Here is a 12,863-nt window from a genome sequence, read left to right on the forward strand (position 1 = left end):
TCTCCATTTACATGATCTAAAGACAACCATTCAAGTAGCGTTACGTTGATATGTGATTTTGACACCAACGACTTCGCACGTGCAAAATGTTAAGAAGGTCTTAAAAATTATGCGTGATTAATTAGGGGATTTGGTTAAAGGTTACAGTAGCATACAAAGACTTAATATAAAGGAGACGATGAGAATTTTTACAGTGGTTCGGATACTTAAAACGATTTCCATATCCACTGTTTTCTTCTATATGAGTGCTCTTGGTGATTAGCCAAGTAATAAGAGGTCGCGAACAGCAAATAGAATTACAAGAACTTGGTATTCAGAGCAAATATTAAGTCAATCTCTTTCCCGTAGGTTGTCTTTACTATTTGTTTTGTTGAATTCAGAGAGTTTGATCTCGATTTTGTGAGGGGGAGACCTCTATTTATAGTTGCTGAGTTCAAGGTAATGATTATAAGTCTTCAAGTGGGTAGGTGCCGTGCAAGTCCTTCCTTGCATCTTATTGGTTGACAACTTAGGAAATATCCTTAAATTATATGGGGCTTGGACAGGTGTGCAAACTAAATTCATTCACAGACAAAACTTGAGTCGGTTGGGTTGATGACGACTATATTATTTCTGTTTTGGGGCGACTTGACAGATTCTGAGTGACTCAAAGCCTTCCTGAACTCTGATTGATGCTCGCTGATGTAAGTTTATGTCAGTTCTGATTTTTTAAACATAACACCTTACATCTTTCTCTGTGATAATAACATTACAACAACTTACAAATCTCAGGATAAATATGACCTGCAAAACAAGTAGAAATAACTGATCATGGAATAATATTTATACTATACATGAACAATAAAGATATGATAATCAACGTTCGTTAATCCTGATTCCAATAGACATTCGTTTATGCGCACTCAGCCCAACCTTGAATATAATTTCTCTTCGTCATTGAGGTAGCTAGTCTGGTTGTAATTATGTTTTCAAGGGCTAATAAACAACGATGCATGTGGATATATAGTCGGCTACGAAGAAGTCAAGCCAGAGATAATTAGATAGGTTTCTTTACTTGACGAGATCGAAGTGCCTTTGTACGAGGTATTGAATTTGAGAATTTCTAAGATAAGAATTCTGATTTTACGGCAAACACGTGTGTCTAACTATTTATATTGTGAAGCTGCAATATCTTATGCAATATTTCATTAATCGGCGGTGTGATTGGACAGTGTTCACAAAAAATTAATTAATGATCTCTAAAATTCAATCTTATAGTGGTGTCACAATTCAGTCAGTCCATTTTTGACTCGAGGATTTGCTTAGTTAAAATAGATCTTCTAGAATATGAACTAATATTAATTTAGTTTTGGTGTCAAGTCTACCGATTCAAAATTAAACTATGATTACCCCGTTCACTAAAGTTTCGATTGAACCTCTTCTTTTGTGGAAATTAAATTTGTCAAAAAAGCTATTCAAGCTCTGAAGACTTGTGTGTAAATTATAGAGTAATCACAAACTTTCTTTCAAAAATATTGACATAGCAGTTTATAGTTAAACGTAATGTATTAAGTAAGATATATGTGAGACACATTATTATAAGCTGATTAATTATGATTTATCATGATAAATTTATAAAAAAAATTATGAGTATAACATTTTTTGTAAATTGTATTGCTGAAATAAAATCTTTTAATATATTATTCGTCCACATCTGATTACATTATCTCCTGAATTGAAATACTCATTCCCATCCTTATTTTTCTGCTGCATTATTTGACGTGAACTTCATCATGATACTGACAATTTTTCTATAAAATTATTGAACCATCTATGTTATAAATTAGTGACATGAAAATTAGTGGCCAGTCGTGTCACGCATGCTCTGACTCTTTGGTCTTGATGTTCACGTTCGAAGTTCATGATTTGCTAAATCCCGTAAATCTCTTTTGACTTAAAAACACACTTGCTGAATTGAATCCTCATCATGCTAATAATTATATACTTAATTTTATGCAATATTCCGTGTTTATGTAAATTTAACATTGAGTGATGATATATACACTTGGTTATTCTTTTATTATTATATCATTTATCTATATATTTTTTATTTTAATATCATTTTATCTATTATTTTTTGTTTTAGTAATTTTTATGTAAGAGTTTATACAATATAAAATAAAAATAATACTAGATATACTGTGCTTCATGTTAAGTTTGACTTTACATATTAGTTTACCTATATGGTGCGTTTGGTTCAGAGAATGTTATATTATTGAAGAATGTTGTATTGCTGGAAAGATATATTACTAGAGAATCTTTAGAGAAATGTGTTTGGTGGGTTAGAATAAATTGATGAGTATATTATAATAATATGTTTGGTTGGAAGGATAAATGAGTGGGTATGTTATGTAGATTACTAAATTGCCCTCATTTTTAAATAATAATATAATATTATTTTTATTATTATTTTATTCTATTATTTTTTAAATTATTTCTTTTAACCCCCCTATATTTGAAATTTTACTAAAAAACCCCAACCATATACAACTTTAATTTGTAGCAAAATCACCCCCACTCACCCAAAGCCACCACCAGCAGACACCACCACCAACGGAAGCCGCTGTCATGGTGCACGACCAATCGGATCTGGCTGGTCGTACGTCGATCAGGCCTAATCCGGCCAGATCTGGCTGTGAATATGGTCGTTTCACGGCTAGATCTAGCTGTTAATATGGCCATTTCACGGCCAAAGATGTGGCCGTGAAATGGCCACAGATCTGGCCGTGAAAAGACCAGATCTTGGGCCATGAAACGACGATCGTTTCACGACCAAAGATTTGGCCTTTTCACGACCAAATCTATGGCGTTTCACGGCCACATCTTTGGCCATGAAACTGCCAGATCTGGTCGTTTCCGGCCATGGATCACAAATCCATGGTCGGAAATGTCCTTATCGGCACACGATCGACAAGATCATGCCGGTCTTGTGCCGATATGACGACTTTCGCCCGTGGCCAGCAGTGGTGGCTAGTGGCCGACGGTGGTCTTAGATGATTGGGGGTATTTTGTTAACTTTTAAATTTTTTTGTGGCGGGGGTGTTTTAGCTAAATTCTCAAATGTAGGGGGTCAGGGCAATTGTTATTTGGTAGACATATGAGGGCAAATATGTCCTAAATGATAAAATATTAAGGGCAAAATAGGGTCAAAATTAAGAATACCTCGATAATCTTATATTAACATCCTTTAGGAAAGTAATCTGATTACCCCCAATATTACCAATAGTAAACACTATTTACAATAAAAGATTACGTAATATTTTATTACTTGACAACCAAACGAGGGAATCTTGAAAATTAAATAAAGATTACAAGATTAATCTTATATCACCCTGAACCAAACGCTACCATATTCCTACCTTTCCAAGCAGCATTTCTGTACAATTTGTACTATTGTTGCCATAAAAACTTTTTGTTTTTTAATGCTTTGACACTGTAAATCACCATCAATTCTTCTCTGCTTCTTGTGACCTGGTCATGTTCTCTCTCAATTCTCTTTCTTTTCGCAGAAGTTGCGGCCTTTTAATAAAAGTACGTATTTGATTATTTATTATCCAGAAATTTCCTATTTTAGGATATAAAGTTTTTAATAATCTATTTAATCATAAAATCATATAATTAGATATATTAATTACCGTTAAAATAACTAAATATAATGATGCTTAATTAAAAGTGAAAGAGATCATTATAAACATAGAGAGGCTATCTTCACTATGGGAATATGGAAACCAATAAACATTAATAATCTTTTGTTTATATTTGGCATTTATTTTATGATTGATTTCTAATTTCCACCTAAAATTTTACTTTGAAAAGAGAAACAAAGCACACGCCCACCAAGTTTCCGTCTTGGAAAAGCCACCGCAATTGTGCAAATACATGCCCAGTAATGGCACCACATCTTCTCTTGGCTGTTGACACGGTTTCATTATTTAACAATTACCATGCAACTGCATTTCTACGCCACTATAAATAATGGTTACTTGAGCTAGCTAGCTCCTAACCATCTTCAAGAATGGAAGCATCCAAATTCTTATCCTCCACCATTACTCTATCTCACCATCACGGAGTTTCTTCCTTGTTGCCTTGTCGAAAGAACAACTCAAAGAAGCCCTATATCATAAGCATGGGTGCGAGTAGAGGATGGAAGGGACGAGATTATGAGGGAAGGCTAATGGATGAGAACATGATTGTGCTGTGAATGCGCATTCAGGAGAAGAAACTGTTATGAACCACCTTCGAATTGGACGGAGTGGGAAAAGACATATTATGTGCACTATAATGAGGATGTTTGTGAAACAATGGGGTGGTTGCAGAATTATTTGATGAATAAAAGGCCAGGTTTTGCGTTAGGGATGACAGTTATTGTGGCGCTGAGCGTGGTTGTTTCTACTGGGGTTCTCTTACTTGAAGCTGTAGAGATAGCTAAGATCGTCTTATCTGGGTTTCATTTGATATAATCTTTACTATAAAATAAAGAATTATCCTTAGCCAGTACGTAGCCACTATATGGTTATGTTGAGGTGTTCCATACTTAAATTGATACAAGTAGTACTGAGAAATCAAAATCCACCATTTTCTTTTTGACAAATCTTCTTCTTCTTTTAATTTCTTCCAACAACGTTCTCGCTATTTCCTGGTTATCTAAAGTTGTTAAGGATATTTTCACATACGTGGAATATTTATATTTGTCAAACTTATGAGTTGTATGTATGCACAAGAGTTATGTATGCACACTTGTTGCCAATCCTATGATTCAACTTGTTTCCTTTGTTGTATGTGTACACATAAGTTCTATGTGTACACAAATTTCCAGACTTGAGTCTTGGCTTGTTTCGTTTAGAGTGTGTGTGCACACCAGTTTGTGCTTTCACTCTCGCTTCAAATATTCGCAACCCAGCATGAGTTGCACGCCTTAAAAAGTGAAAAACATATTGTTTATCTTTGTCTCTCACTTTTTAGGACATTTCTACATGTGTCATAATATCCTTAAGGGTCCACTTGAGAGTTTCATGGTAACAGTTATGAGGATAAACCACTGTAGCGGTTTTGAGGGTAAACAATCGTAGCGGTTTTGAGGGTAAACCATCGTAGCGGTTTTGAGGGGTTTTTAGTATCGGTTTTTAAAACACCCAACCTGTGCTTGGGAGTTTATTTTCTAGCGGTTCTAACAGTTTTTTAAAATGATAAATTTACATATATGCCCATAAAAATACCCCAACTCTAACTAGTACTTTGGAGTTTTGTTTTTTAATTATTAGGTAAGAGTTCCTTATTTGTTTTCTACTTATTAATATTTTATAACTTCAAATGTGATAACGTCTTCTTATCATTCTTCGCCATTCTTTGCAGTATCTGGAATTATTGAAAAATTGTAACTCTACTTCCCCAAGAAAGCATCTAGAAATGAGATTTTAATATATATATATATATTTTTTTTTTATGATTGCTTAAAATTGTTTTATATTTAATATGGTTGAAGATGTGCATAATATGGTTAATTTTTTTTTTTTTTTTTTGGATGTAATTGGGATAGTTTTATAATGGATAGGGTATTTGTGGAATAAAATTTTAAAACCAACCAAAACACCCCGATTTGGGGTGTTTTATAAACCCCTCAAAAATACACTACACTGGTTCTGGGGGGTTTTTGAGCCAGTTAAAACCAGTGCATAAAAAATCTGACAAGTAATGGTTTAAAAACACTTCAAAACCAGTTTGATTAAAAACCCATCAAAACCAGTGGAAAAAAAACTCCCAAGTAGACCCTAAGTGGTCCTAGGGAATAAAGTTCTTTTATCGATTTGTTTTGTGGTCCAAACCAAAAGAAGGAAAATTTTCCTTATTTGGACAAACATTGGTTAGTCCCTTGTTAGCTGACTTGACACTATATTGTTGAGCAATAAATCCTTCATTATGTAGTACCCCTTCTTGCGTGTATGAATCTAACATTTTGACATTTTGTTTCATTGTACTCTGATTCTCTTAGGGGGCGTTTGGTTCAGGAATGTTAGATTACTAGGAATGTTGGATTAATGGAAAGATAGATTACCTTGGAAGATTACTGGGAATCTTTAGAAAAATGTGTTTGGTTAGTTGGTAGGTATGTTATATTAATATGTTTGGTTATGGGGAATAAATTGGTGGGTATGTTATTTAAATTACCAAATTGTCCCCTTTTCAAATATTAATATAATATTATTTTTATTATTAATTTTGAATAATTTCTTTTAACCCCTAATATTTCAGATTTAGTTAAAACACCCCCGCTTATATAAAACTTTAAATTATTACGAAATCACCCCCACCACCGCAGACCACCGCCGAAAGTCTCCGAAAGTCCCCATTAGCAGCTGACCGTGACCAAGAGGCTTTGATATGGCCGTTTCCGGCCATATTAGGCCAGAAATGGCCAGATCTATTCTGGCCATTTTCGGCCAGATCGATGGATTTGACCGCTAACGGCCAGATCCCTGGCCATTATTGGCCTGATCTATTCTGGCCAAATCTCGTCCAGATCTGGCTGGAAATGGCTAGAATAGAGCTGGCCTGATATGGCCGTTTTCGGCCATCAATATGGCCAGAAACGGCCATATCGAAGCCTCTCGAAGTCTCCCACCGAATCTTGTTCTTTTTTAGGGACTCCGGTGATTTTTCGGCAGTGGCCCATGGTGGTTGGCCCGCTGTCGGCGGTGGTGGCTGGGTGGCAGTGGTGGTGTTGGCTATGTGGCAATGGTGGTCTGTAAATTATTTTAAATATAAGGGCATTATTGTCCAAAATTTTAATTAAATAAGGGTAAAATTGAAATAGGATATTAATGTAAATTTGTTTTAAAGTAGGGGTATTATTGTCCAAAATTTTATTAGTAGGGGTATTATTGTCCAAAATTTTATTAATAAGGGATAAAATTGTGACAAAAAAAGATAACACTGATAATCTCAGAATACCTAAGAAAATGGAGGTAATCAGATTACCTCCGATATTACCAATAGTAACCACTATTGGTATTTTAAGATTACCGGTATCTTATATTACTTGACAACCAAACATGGTAATCAAATAATATAAGATGACATTACCCCAGTAATCTCATATAACCCCCAATAAAACGCCCCCTTAGAGTATTTTTCTCTCTTAAGGTTTAATGTTCATTTCCATATTTTGTGCCAAAACTTCACCATATCAAACACGTTATTGATGGCTTTTGGAACGTAGTTCCTTTGTTGATGTTGGTGCGTTGCGTCAGTGATTGAAGCTTGGTGGTCTACAAACTATTCATTTTGGGATTCATGCATTTTGGACATGGAACAGGTGTAGAAATGATGGACAAGATGATGGATGTAAGGTAGAATACAAACATAACACATAAGCCCAAAAAATTTCAAGGTAAGGATGAAATATTACCTACTCCTTTGCTATTCAACACTTCAATCTTCTTTCTTGGAGTCTTAGTTCTTCAAGTGAATTTGGAGAACCTCAAAATGTGATCCACACAAGCCAAAGATGAGAGAGAGCCGAGAGAGTGCTTTTGTTTCAATTCTATAAAAATGGTATAACACTTGGTTTATATACCATGGGCACAAAGTGTAATTTTAAATTGTCTTGGGAAGTTCTCAAACAATTTAAAATTCATCTTGGAAAGAGCATTTATGTCAAGTCCTTGGTTTAATGGTTAATTCATAATTAGCTCAAATTTTAATCCCATTAAATATTTTAACTCTTTAGAATAAAACCAATATACTTTTGTTCTCATTATTGAATTCGATTCAATAATAATATTTAATAAATCCTTATTACCCTTGGTTAGTGCTAGCTATCCATAGATAATCATTTCTCACCAATACATTAATTTGGATGCAATTGTTTACGTCCGAACATTATAAAATCTGATTAATGATATGGGAGGAATGCTTAAAATAGAGTTCCCAGAAATTACTTACAACGCTATTACTTGGAAATTAGAAAGTGAAAAGTAGATTTCGACTTTAGGAAATGTAATTTATCTAAAGTAATTCTCCTATAATTTTCATATCTTTGAAAACAATATCACAGCAAAAATATTTACAAGAAATAGAAGTAAACCTATTAAAGAATGAGTAATACAACATCCACAACTCAATCTCACAACCTTCTCTTACAATCCTAGTGTGTCAGTTGAGTTGATAATTGTTATGTTAGCTTTCTCTACACCCAAGACATTAAATGACTTTGACTAGACACGAATGGTTGTTTCTTAGGGATAATTAATTGTTCCTTCAGAAGGAATGATTGTATTCGTTCCTTCATAATGAATAAATGTTCTTTATGAATGAACGATCGTTCATCCTCAAGGAATGACTGTTTGTCTCTAAGGAACAACCATTCATATTTAGTTAAAGTCGCCAGTTAATGTAATAGTGTCAACTCTACTATCACATTAAGATTATAAGAGAAAGTTGCAAAATTAGATCGTAAATATAATATTTTTGTTAAAGAATTCATCAAGTGTTTCTTTAAGAAAACACTATAATTATTATTTCCTTACTATATATACAAGTCTGATCTATTTGAGTTAAACATAGTGAACAGATATATTTTGATTAGATTAAAAAAATATATTAAGAAAAATCATCGATATTAAAAACAGTCTTTAATGCAACGGAATATTACGTAAGTTATATTAGAATTATATTATGCATATTTGGAAATTTAATTATAATTATAATTAAATCTTGTTCTAGAAAAAAGTATGGTGCGTTTGGCTTATTATTTTGGATAGGATTTTGAGAATAATATTGGGTAGTTGGATAGGGAAGTATTACGAGGTAAAATTTTAAAATTTATAAAAAAAACCCCCTAGGTTTTCTAATTTGATAAACACCCCAATATATTAAAATATTGTAAAATGACAAAAACATTTCTAAGACCCGCAGTGCCAGATTCCGGCCACCACTGCCGGAATTTGGTTGAAATTTTTTTTAAGGACACATACCGGTCGGATTTGGTGGGTATTCGATCGATATGACATTTTTCGATCAGATCCACCATGAATCTGGCCGGATGTGGCAATCGACGGACGGAAAATTCCATCTTTGGCCGTCAGTGACGGCCAGATCCACTGTGGATCTGGTCGGAAAAGGTCAGATTAGTGAATTACCGGTCATTTTCGGTGGTGGTGTGACTATTGTGAGAGATTTCGGCTACCACCGGCGGTGGTTGCCGGAATCTGGCAAGTAATTGTGGGTGGGGGTGTTTTTGTTAGTTTTTAAACTTTTTTTTTTTTTTTTGGTATTTAATTAAATTAATAAACTTAAGGGGTCTAAAATTAATTAAAAAATTATACTAATATTTCTGGAATAATGTTCCAAACAATATTTGGGGAATAGGATTAGGAATATGGGTAGAAATAATAGGCCAAAGGCACCCGTAATTATTATTATATATATACACAAGACGGACACTTTGTTTACAGAAGCAGTGTATCAACCCTGTTTTTGTCCTACATTTATTTAAGTGCATGCATATAAACTTTTTTTTTTTTTTTTTTTGGTCGTTTATTTTAATTAGGAAACTCATTAAGGGGGTGTTTGTCTAAGTTTATAAGTTGGTTAAACTAGTTTATAAACTCTAAAATTAAGCTGATCTGTTTGTTTATAACTTTTTTGAACTTATAAGCTAAAAAAAATAAGTTGGAGAGAAGGTAAATTTTTTTTTTTTTTTTTTTTTTTGCTTATAAGCAGAGTTTAACCAAATATATCACCACATTATCCTTATTTAATTTTAAAATTCTATAGTATACTCTTATTTAATGTAGTACCATTTTTAGTCATTTTATAATAAAATGTACTTATAAGCCACATTTTATCAAACACGTCAACTACTTATCAGTCTCTTATAAGTACTTTAATCAAACATGTAATTACTTAAAATTTTAAATACTTATAAGTTAAAATTAGTTTATAAGCACTTGCTTTCATAAACTCAAACAAACACCCCCAAAAGCTATCCTACAACATTCCATTATTATTAAATATTAATAGGTCCTTTTCCTAATGTGAATCTTTGTATAACTTACTATATATATAAAAGCTTCATAACTATGTAACTCTCCCACCACAAATATAGTTTTTAAAATTAACAATAAATATCTTTATTTATTGGAAGATGTAGTTATGTTACTAAAGTAGAGTGGTGAAATTGTATGTAAGGTTTTTATTTTTATTTAAATTTATTATTATATTTAAATTTATAATTCAGTATATAATTTCCAATATTATTTTGATTCTTTTTCTTTTTTTTTGAAAAAAAAAAATCTTCTAATTTCTCAGTATTTTGGGTAGAATTCAATCAATTCATTTATATATTTTTTTTTTCCTCTTCTTTACATTCTCTTTTCTTTTAATTTTTCTAAATTTTTAATTTGACAATAATTTATTTTTCTTCTCAGAAGGATTTTAATAAATTGAGTTTAACATATCGGTATTGTTTTCATTTTTAAAATAAAATATACATTTGAAATGACATAATTCATCATATATTTTAAATATATATTCTCACATTAACAGGATTCATAATTTTTTATTTTTTCAATAAATGCTTAAGAATTTTGTTGATCTTTCAAATGTTAATTATAAACACTAATCTTATTCTTAGACTTTTTTTTTAAACAAACACATCGTTGTATCATGTATGTCTCAACTCTCAATCAACTATTCTCCTTCTTGTCTTCTCTCTCCCTATTTCCTTAAACTTCGTTTACATTTCTCTCTAAACTGCGTTAACACGTTCCCGTCCACGTTTCCAAGAAAATTCACTCTCAACTGCACAAATAATCAACCCTACATGGCGTCACACATCTTCTTGTCGACACTGGACACGGTTTCTACACGCTATATTTCCCTTTTCAGCTGAGTTTTTATAATTTATCACGCAACTTATTCTTATCTTTCCAACTATAAATACTTAACCATCTACCTAATCATTCCGCTAAAAACATTAAACAAACATTACTTCAGCTAGCTGCGAACTGAACTTCACCAATGGAAGCAACTAAATTCTTATCCTCTACCACCATTCTTCCTCCACCATGTCGAAAGAACAGCTCTAAGAAGCCCTATATCTTAAGCATGGACACGAGTAGAGGACCGAAAGGACGAGATTATAAGGGAAGGCTGGTGGATGAGAACATGATTGTGCTGCGAATGCGCATTCAGGAGAAGAAATTAATGTTGGAGGGAAATTATGAGCCTACTTCGAATTGGATGGAGTGGGAAAAGAAATATTTTGTGGATTATAATCAGGATGTGTGTGAAGCAATAGGGTTGTTGCAGAGTTATTTGATGAACATTAGGCCGGGTTTGACGCTAGGGCCGGTAGGTGTTCTTGCAATGAGTGTCGCCATTTCTACCGGGGTGCTCTTGTTTCAAGCTGTGGAGATGGCTAAGATCATCTTATTTGGGTTTCATTTGCTGTAAATCTTTAGCAAATTAAAATAAGGTGTAACTATATGAATGAAGTTGATAACACTTCTTCTACGAATTGATACATTTAATATAATTGTTTTTATTGTTTATTTTCATAATTCATAAACTTCAGTATCGTTTAACGTTACCCAGCTGCACTGGATCTCTTAAATTGTCTGTGATGTTTACTGAACCGTTGGAGAGAATAACAACTCCTAAACTTCACCATTAGTATACGGCATCAAATCAAATTTGCTAGGAAAACATTCAATATAATTTGTTGCTAATTTCTTCGTTTTCATATAATATAAAATCATCGTGCCATCTTGAGAAAAACAATTAATTAACCAAAGAGACGATCATCTGCTTTCACTGGAAGATAAGAATAGTTGGGTGGATAAAAGAAAAGAGGTATAATATTTTAGGGAAATGCTACATGTATAAAGACTCTTACAAAAAGTCTTTGTATAAAGTGATGTGGCAGTTATCATACCACTAATTTCATATCAATCTTTTTTTTTTTTTCACAAATTAGTAATATGGGAGTTACCACATCACTTTGATGTAAGAGTCTTTATTTATCTAGCATTTCTCAATATTTTATTTGCTAATAGGAAGTGATTTCAAAGGCAAATAGTATTTCCACTTTCTGGTTCATGACTTCATGAGAGCTTATCAACTGTGGTTCAATTTTTCATATAATTCCTAATATATGACTAAGAAATCAAAGGCTGACGTGGAGTTGCGTGACGAAACGTGACCTGCTCCCGTCAGAACGGTAAGCGCACGTCAGGCCTGCCAAGTACCCTGGTGCTCTCACGTGTCCGCTAACCTGCTCCAAATCGCGTGAAATCGGCTTGGAAAATGGGTAATGGGACGTAAAATCAGATTAGGTCCTGACAATCACACCAACCCAAAGATTTAGTGATGATTACGCATATTCAACTGGGTATAAGAAGAGGAAGACCCCTTCATTAAGGGGATTTGATCATTTGACATGAGAACTTTCTCTCTCTCCAAAAAGACTTAGTATTTACTTTTGAATCATCTGTAAGTCAGTCCGCTTTAGCGACCTGAGCCACCATATTAATACAAATCAGTGGATGTAGGATTTGTTACCTTAGCATCTGAGCCACTTTAAAAACCCTCATTGCATTTATTTCGCTTTCTATATTTATTATTACGTGTGCTTTTTGATCAATCAACGTTTCATCGCGTGACAGTTAATTGGTGCCTAAATTTCGCATCAACATATTACAAATTATACATTAAAATTGTTAGAAAAAAGTTAATTGAAAGTTATATATTAGAATTGTGGGAGGAAGGTTGTGAGAAGTGATGATAAGCATGCCATTACTCTTTGATTATACAGAAAAGGAAAT

The 12,863-nt window shown here is 33.2% G+C and overlaps 1 protein-coding gene across 1 annotated transcript; it reads left to right on the forward strand.

The window, feature by feature from the left end:
• Positions 1 to 11,058: 11,058 nt before the first annotated feature.
• LOC116113918 lies at positions 11,059 to 11,493 on the forward strand. Its single transcript, XM_031400073.1, has one exon. It carries the CDS (start codon positions 11,059 to 11,061, stop codon positions 11,491 to 11,493), a length of 435 nt encoding a protein of 144 aa, XP_031255933.1.
• Positions 11,494 to 12,863: the final 1,370 nt, after the last annotated feature.

Source organism: Pistacia vera, unplaced genomic scaffold, assembly GCF_008641045.1.
Source record: "Pistacia vera cultivar Batoury unplaced genomic scaffold, PisVer_v2 Contig692, whole genome shotgun sequence".
NCBI lineage: Eukaryota > Viridiplantae > Streptophyta > Magnoliopsida > Sapindales > Anacardiaceae > Pistacia > Pistacia vera.